General features: G+C 36.5%; 3 protein-coding genes across 12 annotated transcripts; 1 reads left to right on the top strand and 2 right to left on the bottom strand.

Annotated features, from left to right (window-relative positions):
- Nucleotides 1–7386: 7386 nt before the first annotated feature.
- LOC110792995 (uncharacterized) lies at nucleotides 7387–18881 on the bottom strand. 10 transcript variants are annotated; one of them, XR_008920645.1, is made up of 5 exons: nucleotides 18019–18881; nucleotides 16541–16674; nucleotides 11835–11968; nucleotides 11553–11639; nucleotides 7387–7815 (listed from the first exon to the last, which is right to left on the bottom strand). XR_008920645.1 is itself a non-coding variant. In XM_056828063.1 (4 exons), the coding sequence occupies exons 3-4, from the start codon at nucleotides 16582–16584 to the stop codon at nucleotides 15130–15132; spliced, it is 954 nt and encodes a 317-aa protein (XP_056684041.1). In that variant the 5' UTR covers nucleotides 16585–16674; nucleotides 18019–18077; nucleotides 18365–18875. The 10 variants fall into 10 exon arrangements, 3 of the variants coding, with proteins under 3 accessions (XP_056684041.1, XP_056684040.1, XP_056684039.1); XR_008920647.1 differs by having other exon boundaries at nucleotides 11842–11968; XR_008920646.1 differs by having other exon boundaries at nucleotides 11553–11625; nucleotides 11842–11968.
- On the top strand, nucleotides 8427–10980 carry LOC130460673 (ACT domain-containing protein ACR3-like). The gene is made up of 4 exons (XM_056828064.1): nucleotides 8427–8998; nucleotides 9074–9119; nucleotides 9586–9700; nucleotides 10703–10980. The coding sequence occupies exons 1-4, from the start codon at nucleotides 8937–8939 to the stop codon at nucleotides 10828–10830; spliced, it is 351 nt and encodes a 116-aa protein (XP_056684042.1). The 5' UTR covers nucleotides 8427–8936; the 3' UTR covers nucleotides 10831–10980.
- LOC110786680 (uncharacterized) lies at nucleotides 12581–14903 on the bottom strand. The gene is made up of 3 exons (XM_056828060.1): nucleotides 13699–14903; nucleotides 13404–13608; nucleotides 12581–12804 (listed from the first exon to the last, which is right to left on the bottom strand). Exons 1-2 carry the CDS (start codon nucleotides 14896–14898, stop codon nucleotides 13405–13407), a joined length of 1404 nt encoding a protein of 467 aa, XP_056684038.1. The 5' UTR covers nucleotides 14899–14903; the 3' UTR covers nucleotides 12581–12804; nucleotide 13404.
- Nucleotides 18882–25977: the final 7096 nt, after the last annotated feature.

Here is a 25977-nt window from a genome sequence, read left to right as displayed (position 1 = left end):
GAATATTATTCTCTTCTACGTAATATTTTATAGTACATCATGATATAGGAAGCAAACTCCTATACTAATACTGACTCCTATTCTAACGTAGTACTAACACTTCAATTCTACGTCTAACGTATTTGACACATACTAGGAAACTATATGTATTTCCTAATCTATCTCAACATCCTCCTCAAGATGGAGCATGTAAATCTCGAATACCCATCTTGCCAAGAAAAAATTCAAACTGTGCCTTTCCTAACGCCTTTGTAAAGATATCTGCTAATTGCACTCTCGTTGATACGTACGAGGGGCAAATAATACCTTCCTTGATTGCATCTCGTATAAAATGACAGTCTCCCTCAATGTGTTTTGTCCTTTCATGAAACACCGGATTTTGTGCAATGTGAAGTGCTGATTGGCTATCACAAAACACATTCATACCCTGCTTGTGCTCCACACCCAAATCTCTAAGAAGTTGCTTCAACCACTTCAACTCACAAGTCAACGCCGCCATCGAACGATATTCTGCTTCTGCTGAGGAACGCGATACTGTATGTTGTTTCTTAGTTTTCCAAGACACAGGAGATAGACCAAGTAGTACAAACCACCCAGTTAACGAGCGACGAGTCAATGGGCAACTAGCCCAATCCGAGTCACACCATCCCTCTAGATGTAATGAATTGTCAGAACGTAAAAGAATGCCTTGACCCGGACATCTTTTCAAGTATCGTACTACCCGCAATGCTGCGTCCCAATGCTCCTCTTTTGGTGCTTGCATAAACTGTGATAAAATGTGTACCGAATATGCTAAATCTGGCCTAGTTACTGCCAAATAGATCAAACGACCAACAAGACGCCTGTATTTCTCCCCGTCTGCCAGCTCCTTTCCCTCTGCAAGTGCTAGCTTATGATTTTGCTCCATTGGAAAATCTACAGGCTTAGCACCTAATAGGCCTGTTTCCGAAATTATGTCTAGCGCATATTTTCTCTGGCAGACATAAAATCCACTCTTGCTACGGGCCACTTCCAGGCCTAGGAAATATTTCAGATGCCCCAAATCCTTCATTTTAAAGCATTGGCTAAGATACGCTTTAAAACTATTTAATGCAAACACATTGTTTCCTGCGATAATCATATCGTCAACATACACCAAAACACTCAACTGCAATTCACCCTTTGATAGGGTAAATAATGAATAATCGGAGTATGACTGCTTAAATCCGTACTTTTGCAGGGCGGTAGACAATTTTTCAAACCAACATCGGGGTGCTTGTTTCAATCCATACAACGATTTTTTCATCCTGCAAACCATGTCAGTGTTGTTTTTATGAAAACCTGGTGGAATTTTCATGTAAATTTCTTCTTCTAAGTCACCATGTAAAAACGCATTATGTACATCCATTTGATGCACCTCCCAATTTTTCACCGCTGCAACAGCCAAGAAAGTTCGTATTGTTGACATTTTCGCAACTGGGGCGAAAGTTTCATTATAGTCTGTACCTTCTACCTGATGATTGCCTAAGCATACCAATCTCGCCTTATTCCTAATCAAGTTCCCATCTTCATCTCTTTTCTCCGTATACACCCACTTGCTCCCGAGCGCTTTCTTTCCTGGAGGTAATTTTTCTAGTATCCATGTCCCCTGGCCCTCAAGAGCGCTTATTTCTTCACTCATAGCGTCTCGCCATGCTTCATATTTCATTGCTTCTTTAAAGGATTTTGGTGCTTTTCCATCAGTAATTGCTGCAATAAAATTTCTATGTTTTGCAGAAAAACGCTCATAATTAACAAAATATGTTATAGGATAGGGAGTACCTGAGGATGACGATGTCGAAGATGAACTCGCTAATGGACTTTTATTTTTCCGTATTGTGTGCAATATGCAGTTTTTCAACTTAAATGATGGGAATTTTTGTCGTTTTCCTCTTCCCAATTCTTCCTCACTACTGGACACCACATTACTCGTACCCCGTATATCCATATTACCACAATCCATGAGCACCATATCACTCGTATCATGCCCTTCCAAGCTACTGTCATATGCGGGTAAGATCTGACTATCTGCAGAATTGGGAACAGATTCTGCCTGCAATTGTTGTTGCCCAGGTGTCTGCGTTCCCATCTGCAGCGCCTCACATAATCCCTCTGCAATGCCTCCTGGCTGCTGCACCTCCCCCAGTTCTGCAGCCTTAGCTAGCTGCTGCGGATGGATGTGTTCTGCCTCATCCGTCGGTGCAGTACTTCCACGTAGAGCAGCTTCATCATCACTCGCATAAACAACAATATTCTCCCCCTCATTCTCTATTTCTTTTTCCCTCACAATCTCATTATACAGAAAGACCTTTTCATGAAATTTTACATCACGAGACACAAAAAATTCTCGACTCTCCAAATCAAATAATTGCCACCCTTTTTTACCAAATGGATAACCTATTAAAATACATCGTCTACCTCGCGAATCAAATTTATCTCCTCTACTACGTTGATTGTGAGCATAACACAAACATCCAAAAACCCGAATTAACTCATACGACGGGACTTTACCAAATAACATCTTGTACGGACTTTTGTTTTCAAGCAATGGAGTAGGTGTTCTATTAATTAAATAACATGCAGCCAACACACACTCCCCCCAAAATTTCTTAGGTAATTGTGCCTGAAATCGCAAGGCCCGTGCCACATTTAAAAGGTGTTGGTGTTTCCGTTCTACTCTCCCATTCTGTTGAGGGGTTCCAACACATGATGATTCAAACATAATTCCATTCTTAAAAAAATAACCTTGCAGACAATTGAACTCCGTCCCATTATCACTTCGTATTATTTTAATTTCTTGATTGAATTGGCGTTTTATCATTGCAACAAAATTCATAAACATATCCTCAACTTCAGTTTTATTACGAAGCAAATAAATCCATACTCCTCTAGAAAAATCATCAACAATAGTTAAAAAATACTGAGCGCCACAAGAAGAACGAGTCTTGTAGGGCCCCCACAAATCTAAATGTACTAGCTCAAACATTCTACTAGCTTTATTCTCACTAATAGGAAAACTACTTCTAGTGTGTTTTGCACGCGGACAAATATCACATACTTTATTACTTTTTCTTACCGCACTTCGTATAGGAGGAAGAAGTCTCATAATTTTTTCCGACGGATGCCCCATGCGTTGATGCCACAAATCTACTACACACTCAGTCCCAATTGCACGCACTTTGACCGATGAAATACCACGGAAAAAATAAAGTCCATCTGCTCGTTCACCCAAGCCAATCATCTTCCTCGTTGATCGGTCCTGTATAACACATAATTTGTTAGTAAATTGAGCAGAACAATTTAATTCATCATTTAATTGCGTTACAGAGATTAAATTGCAATTTAATCTAGGAACAAACAACACATTATTAAGCACCAATCCCCCTTCTAATTCCACCGAACCAATTTGATTCGCATTGGTGAATTGGCCGTCCGGGAGGCCAACGGGGCAATCCGGGACTGTCTGCACGTTCTTTAAAATCGACAAATCGTAGGTAACATGATTTGATGCTCCTGTATCAACGATCCAAGGTAAAGTATTTGTCGTACACTGCAGTTTTGCCTTGGATTTGGGTGTTAATATATCCAGAATTTGCTGCACTTGTGTACTAGACAATCCCACAATACCATCTACTATGCCATTTGCATTACTCGCTGTCTGTTTGTTGTTCGTTGAGCTACTGCTGCTGCCTCTAGCTCCTATCATAGCAATGTTTATGCCGCATAATTTAATCGGTGCTGGACCATCGCTAGATCTTTGGTGGTCTGCTTTGACAACTTCTTCTGTCTTTGGTGGGGTTTTTTCATCGTATCCCTTTGCCATATCTCACGGCAACAGGAAGGTTTAACTCTCAAGCTACTTATTTTCTCAATCTCAAGTAATTCTTTTTATTTTAATTTGCGGAAAAAAAAACAAACCTTAACCTAGGCTCATGATATCATGTCAAATTAACCATAAAAGCTTGAATATTATTCTCTTCTACGTAATATTTTATAGTACATCATGATATAGGAAGCAAACTCCTATACTAATACTGACTCCTATTCTAACGTAGTACTAACACTTCAATTCTACGTCTAACGTATTTGACACATACTAGGAAACTATATGTATTTCCTAATCTATCTCAACATATCTCCTAAATACATATGACATTGTTATACTCTAATTTTATTATCTTATCTTATTATCTTATTAGAAAGAGAATAGATGGTTTGTAGTTGGGGAAGCTGAACATTATCAACTTCTTGTTCAATACCAGTTGTGTCCTTCCACATTTGTTTACTTATTTTCACTCTTTTTCTCAATCTTATCTTACTGCACCATTTTCCCCTTATTTGTGGTTCCCTTAACCATATTTGAGATAAATCGAACTCTTCGACAAATTTTTTGTACTCCATAAAATATTTTACTAAAAATATTTCTCTTACCCGTTTATCCCAATCTGGCTTTTTGGCCCTAAAGTGACTACATAATTAATAAATCTAAACATACTAATTTAATAATCTAATATGGGCTTTGCAATTTCCATCATAATACGTATTACATATTTTATATGTTTGATACATCAATTTGACCAAAATATTATTAATATGTTGATTTACGAAAATATTGAGTAAATATAACCTTTATTATTAATATATTTGATTAAAATACTATTAAAAAATATTTTTAGCAAATTTGATTATGGGACATATATTGTTTTCATAATCTATGAATAAATAACTTTTTCCATATATAAACAGTTGATGGAAAATGATAGAAAATCAGAAGAAAATAAAGTAAAAGAAATTGATCAAAAGTTTTTGGAGAGAAAATTGTGCATCAGAAGTGACATGTGTCACTCCTGGTGTTTATTTTAATATACTCAGTAATGTAACAAATGATTATTTTTTTATTCTCTCGATTTATTTTATTGTAAATGTTCTTCGCATGTCAAAGCAGTGTACGTTATACTTTACAAGTTTGTTGTACTTTACATCATCAAAATAATCATGTTATACACACAAATAAAATTGAGAATGAAAATATATATTATCTTACAGAGGTAAATAATATTCAATCAAAATAATTTAAGTTAGTAAAAATAATAGAAGTTCAACTAACATAAGCCTTTATCAGTAAAATTCAACAACTTCAATAACAAATACAATAGCTAATGAGTAAATATAAGTTTTATTCATTAAAACTTATGTTAAACAAGAATGATTTTAGTTCTGTAATAATAATTTAAGTTATTAAAATAATACAACAAGCTAAAAGACCAAATAATATTGAAAAGTAATGGAACAAACACATCCTTCCCAAATGTGCAATTAGAATGAGTGACTTTAACATATATCCCTCCACCAACACCAGTATAATTTGATCTATAGTCAATAGACTCAGCCACACCAGAACAATTACACATAAATTTAAACCACGAATAAAGTTTTCTACTCGATAAGGAGTTGTTGTTGTTGTGATATATAGTAGATACGGTTTTTTCTTGAAATGCCCCTGAGGTTTCACGGGATGCACCAAATACACCTGCGTGTTTCAAATCAAATAATATACCCCTATTTAAACTTATTTGCACTAGATGCCCCTAGACTTAACGGATGTCTAACGCCGTTAGTATTTAGTTTGAATTAGCCCTTAATTATCCTAATTAACCCTTAATTATCCTAATTTAATTTAACCATTATTTAATTATCTAATTACTTTTAATTAACTTTTTTTTGCCTTTTTTTTTCTTTTTTTCTCATCTCTGACCTCTACTCTTCTTTGTTTTCTCTCTCCTCTGGCCAGCCACATTACTGCACTTCCCCGACCCAACCACCACCCTGACGCCGCCTCCGCTTCCTTCTTCTTCGGTCTGCTTGTTTTTGCGAAGCCATTAATGCCCATATTTTAACAACAACCGACATCATCCCCGTTCACTTCCATCCTAACTCCCGAATCTCATAGAAAATGGAGTATTTAATCTTGAGTATTTCAGTAATTCAGTTGGTGAGATTCAATTGGGCACTTCCTTCCGGTGAGATTCAATTGGGAGTATTTAATCTTGAGTATTTCAATTGGTGCGATTCAATTGAGATTCACTTCTTTCTTCTTCATTTTGCTGCAACTCCTCTAATCTCATCCACAATTCGTCCGATCTCCCATGAATTCACTCAAATATTACCAACAAAACTGACTAAATAAATCACACAATTTGATCAAAAATCAAGTATTAAAACACCACCCTTGTCAACTCCTCGCCCCCGCCACTACTACTTCTCCGCCTCAACATTTTTTTGTCCCCATCGTTAATACTCCGAATTGTAGAAATTGTAGAAATTGGGGTTTTAATTGGGGAGCAGTGGTGGTAATGTAATGTTGGAGGTAGGCAATCTGATCTGATATTGGGTTTGGAGGATGGGGTTGAAGGAAGAATGGAGAACAATGGAGTGTTGTTCTTGGTGAAGGGCACTGGAGAAGATGATTCATGAAAAGAGAAGGGATTGAGAGATTAGAAATAATCGAAGAAAAGAAAAAAGAAAAAAGAACAAAGAAAAAAGAAAATATTAGTTATATTTCATTGGAATTGATATAGGGTTAATTAGATGTAGTTAATAAGGTTAATTAAGGTTGATTATCGGCTAATCACTAACGGCGTTAGTCTTCCGTTAAATCCAAGGGTATTTGGTGCATTTTTTTAAAAATAGGGGTATATTATGTAATTTGAAACACGCAGGTGTATTTGGTGCATTCCGTGAAACCTCGGGGGTATTTCATGAAAAAATCGTAGTAGATAACAGGTGTTGTGGATTATTGAGAACTCAATGGAGATTATATTTTCATATTGAGAGCTCATAAACTCAATATACTAATTCATCCAATACGAATAGGTGCTACAAGGTACTTAACCAAGTTAACAAACCAATAATTTGAACATTTATGCAATATAAACTAGGAAAATTTGGTAATATTAATCCAACCTTTGTCCGGTTTTCTTTTATTAATCCCACCTACTACATATTTTTTAATAATCCCACCTTTACTACCTAACGACTTTTATTGGGATTAAGTGACCGATAACCGGTAAAAAAATCATCGAGATGGTGATGAATTGATGATGATGACTGAATATATCGAGAGAGAGTACTTCCACGCAGGGACATATTACCGCCTACAATAGGTTTATGACGTGTTGGGCCAATAAAAGTCGTTGGGTGGTAAAAGTGAGATTATTAAAAAATATATCGTAGATAGGATTAATAAAAGAAAATCGGCCAAAGGTTGGATTAATATTGCCAAATTTTCCTATAAACTAATAAAAAGAAGTACGAAGTATTTACAGTGTATAATTCAGAATACTCACTTTTTATCAACACTAGTGGAAGGCACGTGCGTTGCACGTTGATAAAGATATTAAAATTTTTACATTATGCAAAATATAATTAGAATATTTACTTACAGTTCATCATTATTAATTACATCGACTTTGTTTTTCTTACATATACAAAAGTGTGTACAACTGTACATAGTGAAAATTAGCTTATGTTCAGAAGAAGCTTAGTGTAACACCTAGTCATCTTTCTTCTATGCCAGCATTTTGCAGCAATTTTTTTCATCATATCCAAAAACAGCCCACAACTTTGATTGTGGCATATCTAAATTAGTGTGTGGGGTACATGTCAAAAGGAGATTAATAATGCTTGTTCAAGCTGTACACCCTGTCAAAAAATTTAGCATTGAAGCGGTATATTGAATCAAATCTATAGAGTCACGTTAATTCCGCTTCATGCATCCTTTGCTTCAATAATATTAATCTGAAATAAAACAGAACAGAACTGAAAAACTTTGATACTTTGTTTCTAGATACTACGTAGAGCAAGTACTTCAGACATTTTTACTAATTTCAGTAGATCTGTATATTAGTATAAGAATAATATTGTGTATCGCTGCTGATAATTAAGCACAAAAAATTGAGCACAAAATCGACCGACACTACTACCACCGAATTTTCAATCAAATATGTAAAATAAGATTCTGGACTATTAGACAATGGGGGTGTTGGTACTATGGTGGTCAGTGAGGCGAAGAATAATGGTTAGAACAGGAGAGGAAGAAATGAAGAGAGAGAACTATATGAAGTGAGAATTAATGATCAGATAGAGGGATATACACAAGGAGAGAGTAAATAGAGCAAAAGAAAAAATGCAAATCCAAGCTTTATTTTCATAAGTTTGTAAATCAGAATAATGTGACAAGTAAAAAAGAACATACCTAGGTGGCGGTTACTTTAGAAGTATCATCTGCTTTCTTTTGGTGGGTGGAAGTTTGTATTTCATTATCTTCTTGTTTGAGGGCGGTTACTAATATTTATTAGAATCAAAATATATGTCAAAATCTGGATAACTGATCACTAAATACACTTTGTTACTCTATAAAAAGCACAACAGAATTCACCAGATCATCCAGCTTCAGTTTAGAGTCTAGACAAGGTCAAATTTGGTTAAAATGGCTTTTCTTGTTTTGCAGGATCAAAGACTCTAGTTGCATTGTGAAGTTGTACGATGTAAGTTAGTTCAGGATTAGGGTCAAGGTCAAGGGTGGAATTCGGGACTCTCATCTTGTGCAGTTAGGTAAGTTGAATTATGGATAATGAACATGTCCCAAGCCATGGATGATGCTATCTTAAACAATTCATTCGATATCTGATATAATGTAGCCTATTTAATGGTTTTTTGAACCAGTTTCTATTCCCTAAACCACCGTTACCTGGTTCGCTAGTTTGAGATTGGGTACGGGTTCGCAATTCGCTACCTAATTTGCTGAATTAAACCAAAATTATACCATTTTCATGTTGTAATTCGCTTTTTCGGTTCGCAGTTCGTGGGGTGATGGGAGGATTAGGTAACACTGCCCTAAACAGTTTGAAGAAGATAAAATGGCTGGGCCATATTTTGATCTAGAATACGAAAACTTAAGCATCAGAATAAATCCTCCCAGGTTCCTAATCTGTCTAAATCATCCGCGAAGATATTGTATCATACACCTGTCTCTAACTTACTTTTTTTTTTTCAGGGTTTCTGTGGATAACTCCAGTTGTAGTGACTGTACCCTAGTAAAGGTTAGTATCTCATCGGTCAAAACAGCAGTAGCACTAACTACCTTAGTTATTTTTGCACTTGTTAGTTATCAAAATATAATTAATAGGACCATTATTAGTATAATTATCTGATAGTTACATAAATTTTACATACAACATAAGCCTGATTACGGAAAAAGGGATAGGACCATTATTAGTATAATTATCTGATAGTTATATAAATTTTACACACAACATAAGCCTGATTACTGAAAAAGGGAACCTTTGTTGTACTCTGCTGGAAGTAAGTGTAATGGGTTGGTTTCACACTTACTTTGTTGTACTCCGCTAGTTTTCCGAACTGGGCCTTAATAGGTTCCAACGTAACACTAATGAATGAGTTTTTTGAGAAGTTAAGTAAAATTGAAGGCAAATAGGAAAGTTAATCCGCTATCTGTTATAAATTTCCTATTTCTGTTGACAGGTTAAACTGTTTCTTCTGTTGCAGGTTGACAGCATGAACAAACCAGGAATATTGTTAGAAGTCATACAAATCCTAACTGACCTTGATCTAATCATCACCAAAGCTTACATTTCTACTGATGGTGGATGGTTCATGGATGGTATGTTGTTCTTCAATTTTTTTATCTTGACACATTGACAGCTAAATTTTTTGTGTTTTTTTTATCACATACTCTGTATCTTTTTACTTTAGAATATAGCTCATCTTAGATATACACTCTTGCTTTGACTGGCGATCAATGTTTGATATTTTTTTCCCTATGTTACTCCGACACTCCATCTGACGGTGGGTGTCGGTGTCGACACGACCCGACCCGTGACACGACACTCGACACGTGTCCGGGAAGGTGTCGACACCGGTGTCGAAAAAGTGTCCGATATGAAGTGTCGAAATCGGGAGGAGAAAGAAAAATTCGAAACCCTAGATCTAGAAATTGAAGGTGGGGGAAGCAAGAGAAGAACAATTATATTAGGGCTTTTGTTGTTGGAGAAAAAACGCCAAGATTGCACTCTTCAATTCTGATTTTCACCGGCATTTGACTGTTTGAGAGTCTTCCATGGCTGTCTTCGTTTCCTTCGGGTCATTTTTCGGTGATGGTGGACTGAGCTTTCTAACTTATTTTTTTTACCCTTTTTTTAAATATCCTAGGCCTACCACTATAATAAAAAATAAAAGAAAGGAAAAGGTGGGAAGTGGGGAACAAACCCACGTGCCCACTGAGTGACAGCTTTACAAAGTCAGCATTTTATTTTATTTTCATTTATTTCTTACTTTTAAATTCTTGTACTTTTAAACTCTTTTAAATAAATTTATCCTGCTTTGGAACTTTAACTTGATTAATATTTTTATTCTCACCTTTTTTTTTATATATAAAATTATATTATTTAACACTATTTTTGCAGTTTTTATTAAAAGTGTCGATTTTTTTCCGACACTTTGCAAACTAGTCGTGTCTAAAAAACAAGTCAAGACACTCCTTTGACCGTGTCGGAGTGTCTTCAAATATTTGGAACGGAGTGTCAGATACTCCGACACCCGTGTCGGACATGACACCGACACCCGTGTCTGAGTAACATAGTTTTTTCCCCTTGTGAAAAAACAGTCTTCCATGTTACTGACCAAAATGGGAAGAAGATTACAGAGTACAGACAGCAAAACCATAGAATATATAGAAAAGGTACAAATACTAATTTGAGATGGTCAAGGCTGGCAAGGACTTCTTTGGATTAGTCATGCTAGCCGATTGACGAAAATGAAAGATGACATTAATGAAGATATTGCTGAAAGTGACATTTTCTTTGCATTAGGGTATTATCTAATTGTTAGTTGGTTAACACTATCTAATATCAAATGTTTCCTTACCCTTCCTTTTCTCCTACTGTAAACACACACACACACATTTTTCTCTTTATACTTCGTAATTCTGCTGACTATTGTAATAAATACTTTCCTGTTGAAAAATATGTTCAAAAGAAAAATTGGATATTAAATTTTCATTCTGTTTGGAGTGAAATAATTTATACTGTATCTCTTTCTTTCGCATGTGTACGTATGTATATCGTATTTAAGCTTGATACATGGGAACTCCATAAACACAGAGCGAGCAACGACAAACACAATGAGGACTCGTGATTTTTCAGAATCTGACAATCAAACTAAAACCCTCCCAACCAAACTCCCCTTGCTATGATACTGAACAATCCAAATTGAATAAAATCAGTCAAAAATTTAAGCATGCATGTATTATTATAAACAAATTAAAGGCCATTTGTAATTTTCTTTATCGACTCGTGATTCTTCCGACTCAGACAATCAGACCAAAAACATCCAAACCAATCTCCCCTTGCTATGGTATTGAACAATCCAAAATGAATAGATTCATTCAAAAATTTAAGCATGCATTATAATTATTAATCCATTGGGGGGAGCAAAATTAGGAGAGACCAATGTACCTGCCTTCTGGGTATTATTCGAAGAAAATCTTGAAATTTCCGATTCAAACATCAACGGAAGTGGAGAGTAAGCCTGCAAATATTATTCTACATGTAAAAATGGAACGAATTTATATACAAATTCGGTTTATTTAGGGAAAGCATGTGTAAAATGGAATTAAAGTAATAGAAAAAAATTATTGAATTGGGGGAAAAAAGAAATCAGCCCCAAATCATAGTGAGAAGTAATGGCGAAGAAAAATTACTTCCAGCAAAATTGAGAGAAGGGAGGTCGGCACTTACTCCGTACTTTTTATGAAGAACAAGCGATTAACTTTGTTAAGTTAATCAGAGAACCGCTCAAGCTCCATGGACAGCGTCTCTTTAGGAAAAGAAAAAGGAATTGCTTTTTTTTCTTTTCTACAGAAGCTTTGTGTCTTTGGGAAAGAAAGAAGGAAGGTCAAGTGATTATCTATCCAAGTAAACTCAAACGTGGAGGCTAGGATTGCATTAAAAGACACTTGTCAAGATCATGCAAGTGTTGTAATTATAAGTTACAACAAGGGTATAAAAGGAATAAAAAAATTACGTAAGAGTAAGATGAAAACAAAGTTGGATGAAGGGGCTTTTTTATAGAAGAGAGGATATTAATCTTCAAAATTCATAACAATCAACTTTACTAAGACATGTCATCTAAAAGACTAAAACAAAAAGAAAAATAAATCTAGTTCCCAACAACGACAGTATAAGGGAAGTCAAAATATTCGCAAATCTTCAGTTTAACCCAAAAATAAATATTAATAAAAATACACGGGTCATATCTGACTTAAGTAAAATACTCCCAATAACATCGAGTAAATAGGTCTGGAGGTCCCTAAACTTTGCCAAAAGGAGCAGTTAGGTCCCTCAAGTTTCAAAAGGAGCATTTAGGTCCCTCAAAATGGATGGAAAACGCTGCTTTTTGTTTTCCGTCACTAACGGCCGTTAAAATTCAATTAAATTAAAAGGAAACTAAATAAAAGGCACTAAACGACAAAAAAACAGTTACATTTACCATTTACCAATAATTAAATAAAGGGAAATTCATTTCAGTTAGCTTTTTACAAAAATATAGCCGTTGAGGCTCTCAAAAAACAGAGTATTTAACATTCCATGGCAAACAAAACAACAATAAAACACTTTAAAAAAAAATTCTTTCTTCTCCATCTTCTGCTCTGTGTTTTTTCTCTGTTGCTCCACCATAGCTGACTCTTCTCAACAAAAAGGTATTTTTCTGCCATTTTTTTAAAATCTTAAGTTAGCTTATTTTAACAATAATTAACATATTTAGGAAATAATTATTAAAACGTAATTTATTTGCAGAATGATGAACAGGGCTATCTCTTTATTCAACAATGGTGATAATGAACACCCTAAGAGGTGCTACTGTGGATTCACAGTATCCATTCAAAAGGCATGGACAAAAGAAAATCCTGGAAGGAGGTTCATTGCTTGTCCAGATTATGATGTTGAAACAAACAGAAGGGGTTGCATCTTTTTTAGATGGAATTGATGAACAAGAACCAACAACTTGGCAAACAATTGTCATACTAGGGTTAATGCAAGATAAACAAAGCCTTGCTGCTGAAGTTGATAGTTTTTGGACAAAACTTAGTGAAGCTAACAATTATGCAAGGAAGAGGGAGGCAGACTATGTGATGAGCAAGATGAGAAGACCTATTAGTGTGAAATGTGAAGTGTGGGTTGTAATCCTAGTGGTTCTGTTTTTTTTATCTGGTTTGTTTTAAGTTAAGTGGGTTAAGTGGGTAGGTAAAATGTAATGATCTGCACTAATGAAATGTAATGAAGACTTTAAATTCAATAAAATCTAACCTCATGGTCTTTTTTCTAATCTTCTAGCCATTGCAAGATCCTGCAATGCTTGGCTTGATATTGTGTGTCCTTGACTTGGTTGAGTCTGTGACAATGGGAAGTCATGTGCAGGAAAGGAGTAGATGCTTTGCTCACCCCCATGATCAGAATAGAAAGCTGCAGGAGGTCTTTGCCTCTGTGGTGTGGGGAAGTGTTGTGATATAGGCTGCATTAATTAAAACAAATTAGGAACAAGTTGGCTTCAGTACAGTAAAGTAACATGTAAGAAAGAATTTGAGTATATTGAATGACTTACAGTAGCTATTCTTTGATACCCATTTGGGTAGGTATAAATACCCACACCCCTATTGTGCATTGGTATAGCTGAACTGGTTCTTGGGTGTTGTTGCTGTGGTGTGGTCTGCTCTGCAGTAGCATGATTGTTGTTGTGTTGTTGTTGCTTAGGGGCATTCTTGCAACCCCTTTTGTTGTGGCCTATCACACCACATAAGCTGCATTTCATAGAACAACCTGTTCTCTTCAGCTTACCAGATGCAGTTACCTCTCCAACACCATATCTCCTCTTTGTTTTAGGTCTTCCATTGACCTTTTTCAACTTTGGAGCCACAACAATGCTATCAGAAGTAGGCCACTCTTGAGGACCATTTAAAGGCTCTAACAAAAATTCATATGCCTTCATGTAGGTCTGTTTGCAGAAATATGCATTGACATATTGTTCTGGGTGGTCTACTTTATTCCATATAGCAACAATTGCATGTTTGCATGGAATCCCACTCACCTGCCATGCATTGCAACTGCAAGTATGTTGGTTCAGATCCACCACATACTTAACCTGTGTTGCACCTTCTCTTACTCCATAGCAAAACCCACCATCCCAGTATGCATTCCAACCCCTAGCCCAAATTTTGTGTTTCTCTAACTGAATTTGGATCCTAGGACACAACATTATCTCCTTTTTCCCAATGAAATCTCTTTTCTTATGCAGTCTTTCCATCAAACCCTCTCTGATATCTTCCAACATGGTAATAATAGGCTTGTGCCTTGCACTCAAGATGTATGCATTAAACACCTCACTCATGTTGTTGTCTACACTGTCACAACAAGATAATGGAGTGTAGAATGCCCTACACCATTTCTTGTAGTTCCTTTTCAGTAGGTCTTCAGCAGCTTCATGTGAAATACCCCTCATTACTTCAATGTTTTCATTGAAGTGATTTACTGTGTTGCTTTTTGCAATAGTCCAAAATTGTTTTCTGTACTCTAAACCACCTCCAAACACTCCCCTAAAGTTACAGTACACATGCCTTGCACACACCCTACTTTCAGCTTGTGGAAACACATTTGACACAGCAGCAAGTAAACCCTTTTGTGGGTCAGACATGAAAGTGTACCCTGCTCCTTCACTAGTGCCTAAATCAGTAGCTAGAAGTTCTAGAAACCAACTCCATGTGTCAGTGCTCTCAACCTCACAAACAGCCCAAGCCAAAGGGAACATTTGATTGTTTCCATCCCTCCCTACTGCTACTAACAATTGACCCCCAAATGGTCCCTTTAAGAAACATCCATCAAGTGATATGAAAGGTCTGCATCCTGCCAAGAACCCTTTCCTAAGTGCCTCAAAACACAAATACAGTCTGTCAAACACATTTGCATCCAACTTCAACTTCACTGTGTTCCCTGGATTGCTTCTTAGTATCTCAGTTGCATACCTTGGGAGTAATGCATACTACTCTTTGTATTCACCAACAATGAGTGCTTGACCCCTTCTCCTAGCCCTGGCAGCCTTGTCTTTGCTCACCCTTATACCCTTTTCTAACCAAATGGTTTCCTGAATATCTTGCACTCTCATGTAAGGGTTAACCTTAAACAGATTCTGGTAGTGTTCTGCAATCCAATGTGAAGTCATCTTCTTAATGATAGGTGTCCTACCACAAGTGTGCTCACTGACAAATGTTTTCACTGTAAATGACCTTCTTCCTCTCTCCCATGAAGCCCAAATTCTCCATTTACAACCTTTATCTTTGTGCTCACACTCTGCACAAACCCTAGTGGAATCATTTTTAGAAAATGGAATGTTTCTTCCTTTATCAATTGAATAATCTATGATTGCTTTCCTAAATGTCTTTGGATTCTCAAACTGTTGCCCAACATAAAAAGTGGCTTCCCTCTCTTCAGTTTCAGTGTTGTTTTGCTTCTGTTTCCCTCTCCCCCTCTTATGGTGTTGTGGTGCAACTAAGTAACCAACATCATCCTCATCTTCTGACTCACTAGGGCTGTCTAAGTCACTGTATCCATCAAAGTCATCTCCCAAATTCAGACCACCTTCTACTTTACTTTCTGCTAGTTTTTTCAGCATTACTAACTCCTCCAAATAAGCCTTTTCCCTTCTCATATCATCAGATATCTTAGACCTAGCAGTGGCTAACTCATCATCATCTTCATCTGTACCCTCTGAATCATAATCAATTTCAGGTTGAGGCACATTTTGAGGTTGAATTTGAGGTTCAGGTTGAGGTTCAGGTTGTTTGGGTGCGAGTACTGTAAAAGGTGGTTCCACATAATCAGAATTTAAGTCAACCACATCAGTATTCAACAACTCAAGGAAGCTACCTCTCCCTCCTCCCCCTCCTTCACACCTGTTTAGGTTAAAGTTGTAGGTGAGTTTGATTTTATGTTCAATGTATATATGAATGCTTTTGTATTCAATGTATATATGAATGCTTTTGTATTTTCAAGAACATGCAAGCATCAATTCGAATTAATCAAACTCTGTTTTTTATTTAAGTGAATCAAAAACAGTAAGTGAAACCCTAATTACTACAAAATCTAGTTTAAATTAATTCCAAATTACGCAACAATTGTATAATTTAACATATTAAACACCATTTTCAAGAACATGCAAGCATCAATTCGAATTAAATATTGGAAAGTAAAAACGGACGAAACCCTAATTCCAACTTCAATTGAAAAATTATGCGAAATCAGCCCACGATTGTTTAAATTAACATATAAAACACCACAATCAAGATAATTCATGCACCAATTTTGGGAAAAAGTTACTTAACAAAAAAGCCCTAATTTATCATGGCTCAACTGCAAACATTTATTGAAAAAACCGACAAATTGAATGAAAATACCTTCGTCCCATCTGGAAATTCTTGTTCTCTTGGGGGTGCGACATTCCCACTTATCAGCAGTCCTCTTTCCTGATACGCAAGAACCCTTGTTCTCTTGGGGGTGCGACATTCCCACTTATCAGCAGTCCTCTTTCCTGATACGCAAGAACCCATTTTTGCAGAAAACTCAGAGTAATAACTTCAAATTCTCTTAAGTGTTTGAGTGAGTAAATGGCAAAAAGACAACTGAGAGTGAAAATGGGGGGGACCATATAAATAGGAAGTGAAAAGGGGGAAATAGGGTTGGGAACAGTAAAAAATTACCGCCAAAACATTATTAGGAAGGAACCAGAAAAAACGAGAGAAGTTGGAAGGTTTCCACGTGTACACATTGAAAAAGTAAGTTGAAACCTCTAAGTAATTGGAAAAGGCTTCTTTTCATCAAAATCATCTGTTTTCAATCATTAATCTACGTGTATATTAATTCTCCTTTTATTTTAATAATTTTTAATATTATTATATTCATTTTAACGGTCGTTAGTGACGGAAAACAAAAAGCAGCGTTTTCCATCCATTTTGAGGGACCTAAATGCTCCTTTTGAAACTTGAGGGACCTAACTGCTCCTTTTGGCAAAGTTTAGGGACCTTCAGTACAGTTTACTCCAATAACATCAACTGCCTGAAAGAGGACTCTGGCCTCAGATCCAACACATCACAATCCCTAAAATGTACTCCCTCCGTCCCGGAATACTTGACTTGTTTTCCTTATCAAGTCGTCCCTTAATTCTTGACCTGTTTCTAAAAATGGAAATATTCTAACAATATTATATTATTTCCCACTTCACCCCTATTAACCCACCTACCTTCTACTCCATACAAAAAATAATTAAAAATTCAACCCCTACTCTCCCCCAACCCCACCTCTTAACCCACCTCCCACTAACTACATTAAAATAATATCCCAGTCAATTCAAGTTCCTTAAACTCTGTGCCGGTCAAACCGGGTCGAGTATTCCGGGACGGAGGGAGTAACTAAGTAAATGGAGATTTTCGGGAGGGACTGGATTCAGATACTGAAATCCTCTGCAGCTACTATTAAAATTAACACCATTAATAGAATTTTGTGCAAACATAATGCAAAGTATCTTCACACAGTAAAATATGAGCATGAAATATCATAATTCTTTGCTAAAGTTCATAATAATCAAGGTAATGAGGTTCCACGGGTTACAAAGTTAAGACCCGAACCAATTAATTTAGCATTTATGCCACAAACCAATTGAACAAAGTATAAAGTATAATTCAGAATACTCACTTTTCATCCAACATATATAGATTCAACAATTAATTAGAAAAATTCACTGTAATTCAAAATTAAAGTAATTGGATATTATAGTAGCAAGCACAACATATATAAGTCTTCAGATCATATACTGTTATTAACGGATAAAAAGAAAAGAAAACAAAATGCCAAAATACATTTACTAGTTGATGCTCACCTAAATGCTCTAGAACACAGTAGTTAACACAGTTTTCGAGCTTTTCCTGGGTTGCAGACCTAACACACACATGGAATAAGATGTATATTCAGAGAAACCTAAGAGAGAAACAAACCAAAGAGAGAACAAAGAAAAACTTCAATTGAGATACACCTGAAATTAATTTGTCAAAATCCTAAAGGGAAAAAAAATGAGTATCTTCTAAAGCAGTAAGCACCAAAAAAAACATCAACACCCAAGATATCTTAATCAATCCTCGAAGATGAACAAAGAAATTCAACGGTAAATACTAAACTCTCTAAGAATTAATAATCGAAACCCTAAAAGTTACCCAAAAAAATAGTACCAAATCATGAAATCAATATAAAACCTAAAATTGAGACTTCTACGGTGGTGTCGATAAAGAGGAACTAGCGGAAGATATTAGCGGCGCGCCCATTGAACACTGTCTATGGTGGAAGGACTATGGTTGGAGAAGAAAAATCAATTGATTGATAATAAAAAAACTACGAGGATTTTGAGAGATTGGGTAGGAATCCACAGAAAAAGTAGGATTTGGGATGCTAGATTTTTGGTTTCTAACACAATTTAGAGTAGAATTGAAGGATTTTTTAAACAATTTACATCGCTAGTTTTCCACCACAATTTAGGTTAGGTTTTTGGATCTCAATCTACACAATGTCGCCAGATTTTTTTTTGGAAGAGGAAGATCAAAAATATTTTCTCTGTGAAAATAAAAGGAAGGAAGATAATATTTTCTCTCTCATGTGAACAAAAAAATTGAGCCAAAAATTTTGCATTAATTATTTGGGTTGGAAGTTGTTTTTTAAAATTTTAAATTTGAAATTCAAATAGAAAATTCTGAAAATTTTGAAATGAATGTGAAAGGATAGCATCTTTAAAGTTGCCCTTTTAACCAATAGGAGCCATGGTATACAAGATTCTTTTGTACACCATGTGTACTCCTATCACTATCCTATGTTTTCACATGGTTTTTGAACGATATAATGTCTTTTGGTTCAAGTTTGCATTTAAGACATTTAATGCTAAATCTAATAAATGCGGTTCAATATTAATTACATAAGTTATTATTCATTGAGATCAAATTATCTGAATGCCTAGCTAGAGGCCACTTCAGTTCAAATGGAATTCATAATATTAATGCCAGAGCTTACTCTTGACTGAACCCATAGGGTCACACAAATAGTACGTGAACGAATCAAGTATTTAGGTGAATATAATATTGAGTAAATACTCTAATTATGGACATTCGAAAATGATGGATGTTGTTTCCAGTGGGAGCTAAAATGTTTCCAGTGGGAGCTAAAATCATCAAAAGGAAAAGAAATAATATCTGTTGGAAATAAAGATATTGCGCAAACGGAAATATGGTTCATGGCGGAAATATAAATGTTATCGAAGTCGAAGATATTACCGAAAATGAAAATATGGTTCGTTTCGGAAAATATTAGCGGAAATAGAATTATATATTGCCGGAATCGTAAATATTGTCGGAAATATAAATATTTTTGGAATTGGAAATATTATCGGAATCAGGAATATTATCGGAATCGTAAATATTGTTCGAATTGGAAATAAATTCCAGAATCGGAAAACAAATCGGAATCACGACGAGCGACAGGCCGGCAAGCAAGCCAGCCCATCGCTCGACGAGCCAACCCACAAAGCCCAGTGCCCAACACATAGACTGAGAGCTACGCATGGGCAGCAACAAGCCAACGAGCAGCCAGCCGAGCACAAGGCAGCAGCAACGCCTAACGTCCCCAGCAAGCCACGCGTGGGGCAGCAACAGCTGCGAGCTTGGCGTGGGCGACAAGAAAGATTAAGCGCCAATGTTACTTGTGCGACAAGAAACTTGGGCCATAAGCTGTCCGTTTTCCTAATCCTACATACTTAAGAGTTTTATGAATATCCTAATACTTAAACAATTTGGGATCATCCTAAAGTCTTAAGAGTTTGTGATTAACCTAAATCCTAATTCTAAGGGTTTTGGTTATCCTAATTCTAGTAGGATACGACTATGTATTCTTCTATAAAAATATGACCCATGGTCATAAATTTGACATATAATTTTAATACATAATATTAAATACTCTTGTCTATCACTAATAGTAAGTTCTCGAGTGCATAATAGCTTAGACGATATCCCAGTTGGTTGAACTAAGGCGGATCAGAACGTGCTGTGGACTATCTACGGAGGTGCGACATTTGGAGCTCTATACTTGTTCTTATTCGGTTAGGGAGCAGTTAGGGAAGGCACACATCACATAGTATTGTAGACACCTACTTTTGTCCCCATTCCCGAAAGGGAAGGTTCGATGATGAGAACATAAATCTCCACTTGGCAACGCATCTCCTATGAAATAACGAATCTCAATCCCCCTTTTCATTTCACCCGAAACCTGCTATTTATAGAAACCTGCTATTTATGGAAACCTGCTAAAAATAGTAACTGCCGTAATGGGCAGTTGTTAAAAGTGGCAAGTCATAAAAGATAGAAAGCTGTCAACATTAGGTGTTGCACTCCAACATAAATCCTAAATGAGATAGAAGTTGCGAAAGAATCCTATTCCTAATACGATTCGAAAATAAGAGTTACGTATTAAATTAAAATCCTAACGAGCCTAGAGTTCATAACGGGCCCAGACGCATTCCGTCATAAAATTAATACGCACTAAAAGACTCGATTAAGTCTCATACACTCCGAATTCTAAGAGTCCGAATCTGACAAAGAAACGGCCCAGACCCTATTTTCAACGCCTGGCTCTGGGCGCCGAAATCTTCGGCGCCCAGCCCTGGGCGCTGAAATTACCTGGGACGTGTCCTTTCCTAATTCCTCGTGGATTAGAGTTCTACAATTCTATCTTTCCACGAACTCTTCCCTATAAATATAGCCCCAAATTCGACGTGAAACAGACACACAATTCATATTCTGAGTATTGACTCCAACCCCTTGAAGGAAATAATGCCCTTGGTCCAAGTATGCATTCAATGTTAAGTCTAATAAATGCGGTTCAGTATTAATTAACAAGTTAATAATTCAGTGAGATCAAGTGAGCTGAATGCCTAGCTAGAGGCCGCTTCAGTTCAAGTGGAATTAATGATATTAATCCACAGCTTACTCTTGACTGAACCCGTAGGGTCACACAAATAGTACGTAAACGGATCAAGTATTTAATGGCATAAAATACTCCATCTATGGATATTCGGAATCGACGGATCCTGGTTTCAGTGGGAGCTGAGATCGTCACAGGCAAGAAAAGAATACTCCGGAAACGATGATATTGCCGGAAACGGAAATATGGATCGTATCGGAAATATAAATATTATCCAAGTCGTAGATGTTACCGGAAACGGAAACATGGTACGTATCGGAAAATATTATCGGAAATGGAAATATTGCCGGAATCGGAAATATTGCCGGAAACGGAAATATTGTCAGAATCGGAAATATTATCGGAATCGGAAAATAATTCCGGAAACGGAAACATTAAATATTTGTTCGAAACCGAAATTAATTCCGGAATCGAAAATATTAAATATTGTTCGTATCGGAAATGAATTCCGGAATCGAGAAATTAATCGGAAGCGTATCGTACGAATTAGCATCGGACGAGGCCTGCCAGACGAAGGCCCAGCACGAAGCCGGGCCATCGCCCAACAAGCCAAGCGCAACAACCACACGCCAAGCATACGACCAGGCCCAGCGCAAAAGCCAGGCCCAGCCGTAGCTTGGGCGCGCGCGCGGACAAGGCTGCGACAGTGGGCCTTGCGCTGTGCGCTCGGCGTGGGCCGCAAGGCCTGCGTGCGGGCGTCCGGTGCTTGTGCGCCAGTCGTGTGTGTTACTCGGAATCCTAAGGCTACCGGGATTCGTAATATGATTAAATCTAATCCTAATAGATAAACTTTGTTTAATTAGAATCCTAGTAGGGTTATAATTAAATAGATTTGTATTCTAATAGGATTATAATTCCTTTCCATAAACTCTATAAATAAGTGCCTAGGGTCACATATTTACAACGAGTTTTTAAGTATTCAAAGTGAGTTTTGAGAGAAAAATTCAGTCACATATTTGCCTAAAAGTGCCGAAAATAATAGTACCTTAAGGGCGATTCTAGTTGGTCAATCTTAAGGCGGATCCGGACGTGCTGTGGACTATCTACGGAGGGACGACACTTGGAGTCCTAAAGACTTGTTCTTGTTCGGTTCGGCCGCAGCTAGGGAAGGCACGCAACAAAGAGTATGCATCTAAACTGTGCTAAATGATTATGTGTAAATAATATGTATTCCTGGCTTAATGGTTGTTTCCGCATGATTTATGAATTGTCATATGTATCATAACCTAACAGTGGTATCACGAGCCTCTTATTATTTTCATAATCTAAATTGCATGAACATGTTTAAATATTACAAATTTGCAAGAATTAAAAGGGGTGATTAATTTTCGTAATTGTTAATTAATTACAAATTGCGTTTTTTTAATTATACGTACGCAGTTTTTCGGCAGTTTCTTCGTTACTCATCCAAATCGAGTGATTTTTGTGTCAATTCCGCATGTAAAAGGCATTCTAAAATTTTGACAAAAATAGTGTTTTTCTGCCGAACCCAGAATTCTCAAATTCGAAGCGTAACTATGACTTTTCGAAGGTTTTAGTTTTTCGAATGCAAAATTTCGTAAATTTAAGATGTTAAATTTAATATTTGCGATTCTTGTTGATAAATCTTGAATTTTTGATTGACCTACTGTATATGTTTAACAAGTTTGAATGCCTAGCCTTGTTAATTATGCAATCTAATTTGTAATTATGATTAATTTGTTGAAAATTAGAATAATTCAGAATTAATTTGATTTTCATAATTAATTATAATTTAATTAGATACCTATGAATAAAAACCACCATAAAAATTGTAAATTTATGATAAATTTTAAATTTTATGACCTAGGCTTGAATCCATGTTAATCGGAAATCAATTGAATAATAAATTTTTGATTTTTCGCCCTAAAATTATGAAATTAATATTATTTATTAATTTGTCATTAATTTTAAATATAAATTTTTTAAATTTTATGCGATTCGTTCATATAACTTGCACGCACAAAGCAATGGACGCTACGTGTTACCCTTAAGGGGTGTTGTATAGTGCGGGCATGTGACGACGAGCAAGGGAGCTCGTCGCCCATGCGGCACGAATGCAATGAGCAAGGCCATGGTGCACGAGCACAAGGCAGCAGCCCTGCCTTGTGTCGTGGGCTATGAGCAATGGACGAATGGGCATGGGCGAAGGCAAGGCACGACAGTCGCGTGTGGGCAGCAAGCGAGCTGCGCCACGACGCGCACTGCCTCGCACAAGCGCGCGCAGCCTCGCACGCAGTGAGCGCAAGCTCGCGTGCCACGAGTGCTGCGCCCAGCGTCGATGCCTCGCGCAGCGAGCGCTGGCTCGCATCAAGCGAGCGCTGGCGAGCGCGCGCTGGCTCGCATCAAGCGAGCGCTGGCGAGCGCGCACAGCGAGCGCTGGCGAGCGCGCGCAGCGAGCGCTGGCTCACATGCAGCGAGCTCTGGCGAGCGAACGCATCGAGCGATGGCTCGCGTGCATCGAGCGCTGGCGCGCGCGCAGCGAGCACAAGCTCGCGTGGAGCCTTGCGAAGGATAGCAGCAGCAGCTATGCGACGCAGCGCATGGGCTGCGCGCACATGGCCAGCGATGGCTGTGTGCGTGTGGCCCATGGGCGTGCGATGCGTAAGGTTGTTGCGTTACGATTAGATCGTTTTGAAATTTTAATTTGAAATTTTCAGTTTACGTAATTTTAATTAACTTTAAAATTAATAATTTAAATTATTTTCTTGGATTTTAATTTTGAATATTGTAATTATAATAAATTTTATTTATTCTAATTATTTTACTAAAATTAAAATCATGAATTAATTTAAATACGACTGAAATTAAATTAAACTTTTTGGATTCAATTATAAATTTATATGAGCTTTAAATTTTAATTAAATTTGTATGTTTCCGGTTAGACTAGAAATACATTTTTATGTTTAAAAATTAGTAAAGCATATGAATTTATTGGTTTGAGTGGGAGCCCTTTTTAGTCATAAACTCTTGATTAGGTCTACAAATCCTTAAGGTTAAAACAACTTGATTAGAATTAATAAGGACTGAAGAATTGGTAGATTATTGGTGCCCTTGATTAATTGCTGCAAATGTTTACGTGATGCATAATGTGTTTTACTAACCAGCTATGTGGGCCATTCATGATAATGAATGGGTGAATGCTATATATTGTATATGTACTGTTTTGCAGGTTATGAAGTGACTAGTATGGCCCAAATAGGATAGAAAATATGGTCTGCGTACCATTAATTTGAATGTAATTGGTCTAAAGTACCAAAGTTGTTTTTCAATTCAAATATGGTCTGCGTACCATCAAATAGTTGTAATTAGTTTTAATTATAGCTTATCCTATTTGAAGAAAATGGTGCCTCCCACGGAGATTTTCAAGACGGACTTTGAAGTTAAAGCTTCAAGATGAAGTCGGGCCATACTAGATCACATTTATCTTATGCATGTTTTAAGTTATTTATTGCTTTTAAATATGTCTTAAAATGCATGAGATCAAAAGCTTGATTATGTTGCATGATTAAGGATTTTAGTTCACTTAAAATCTAACCAACATAGTAAGAGCCTTAAGTTCCAAACTTAAAAAATTGAGTTAAAAGGTGCCATGCCAAAATATACACTTGCTTGGATATCCTTTACATCAATCTAGTAATAGTTTTCGCTCAGCGAGGTGTTACTTATTGGTCCTAAAGGGGCAAGGTACACAAATAATTGTGAGTACATGTTAGTTTTGGTGAAACTCAACGATATAAGTAAGGAGTCCTTTTATGTCGTGGCAAAATCGATAGGTTTACCTAATAAGTTCTTAGACGTACCTATCAACCAAGAATAGTTTCTAGACTATTAGCAAAAGGCTTTTGCTTACCTAAGATGTTTTAGGATTAAGTCGACAAACTGTGCTTAGTTCTTCAATGATTTTAGGATCTTGGAATCATTTTATTCACACCTGCCGGAACAATAAATTCGAATAAAATGCTAATAACTTGTTTAAATTGCATGATTGCTTTCATTTTCAAGTTATTATTCATGATAAATGTTTAGACTTCGCATGCTTCAATGAATGTTTTAATTATTGTTTATAATTAAATATCTTGCACTGCGGTAAATCCTTTTAGAAAGGTAACAGTAAATTTCCTCGATTGGTAATGAATCCAAGAACGATTCACGGAAATGAGAGAAAGTGAGCAATTTAAAATGTACGTTTCTTATATCGACTTTTATGGTTGTTTTCGAGTATCAAAGTCGAATGGCAAACCTATTGGTACTTGTGAATTCAAAATACAATGTAGTTTTGAGATCATAAAGCATTGAGTTTAAACACTCAGCTTTACCAATGGTTAACAACCTAATATCTTTGTCCATTTAATTCTCGAATGAGTCTAGTCCCTAGACATCCGAATAGATCGATGCTTAGAGAACTTTAGAAGCTTCTGGTAAGATCATCTAGTTGAAACAGAATATTCAACATAAATTAAATGGTAAGAACCTTGTTGGAGTGACATTGGACATGTCTAACAAAGTATAAAAAAGTCAACACTAAAGAAATCAATTCTTAAGACTATAAGAAATGGTACAAGAAATAGGAAAACGAGGAACAAATGAAAGGAATTTACGATTCCGTTTCTACCTATAAGTTTATGTTTAAAGAGAAGTGACCTAGCAATCAAACTTCCTTGGTATCATATACCGCTTGAGGTTCTTACTTCGGTAATAACTCAAACAATGGAAGCTAGGATACACTAATGACCTACAAGTGGGAAATGAAGCATGGCAATGCTACATTAGTTGTAGGGTCATCTAGTTTGTTTTAAGTCCT

This window comes from Spinacia oleracea, chromosome 5 (genome assembly GCF_020520425.1).
Source record: "Spinacia oleracea cultivar Varoflay chromosome 5, BTI_SOV_V1, whole genome shotgun sequence".
Taxonomy (NCBI): Eukaryota; Viridiplantae; Streptophyta; class Magnoliopsida; order Caryophyllales; family Amaranthaceae; genus Spinacia; species Spinacia oleracea.
Note: the sequence above shows the minus strand (reverse complement) of the source record. Positions and strands in the feature narration are given on the sequence as shown.

What these genes read in the sequence shown, in the direction of transcription:
- LOC130460673 (XM_056828064.1), top strand. Translation starts at nt 8,937, where the DNA reads ATGGCTGGGCCATATTTTGATCTAGAATACGAAAACTTAAGCATCAGA. An exon ending in ATCAGAATAAATCCTCCCAG is followed by an intron (nt 8,999 to 9,073) that starts GTTCCTAATCTG and finishes TTTTTTTTTCAG; the next exon opens with GGTTTCTGTGGATAACTCCA. An exon ending in GTGACTGTACCCTAGTAAAG is followed by an intron (nt 9,120 to 9,585) that starts GTTAGTATCTCA and finishes CTTCTGTTGCAG; the next exon opens with GTTGACAGCATGAACAAACC.
- LOC110786680 (XM_056828060.1), bottom strand. Translation starts at nt 14,898, where the DNA reads ATGTTCCCTTTGGCTTGGGCTGTTTGTGAGGTTGAGAGCACTGACACA. An exon ending in GGTATCAAAGAATAGCTACT is followed by an intron (nt 13,609 to 13,698) that starts GTAAGTCATTCA and finishes TAATTAATGCAG; the next exon opens with CCTATATCACAACACTTCCC.
- LOC110792995 (XM_056828061.1), bottom strand. Translation starts at nt 16,584, where the DNA reads ATGTCGCACCCCCAAGAGAACAAGAATTTCCAGATGGGACGAAG. An exon ending in AATTTCCAGATGGGACGAAG is followed by an intron (nt 16,040 to 16,540) that starts GTATTTTCATTC and finishes TAACCTAAACAG; the next exon opens with GTGTGAAGGAGGGGGAGGAG.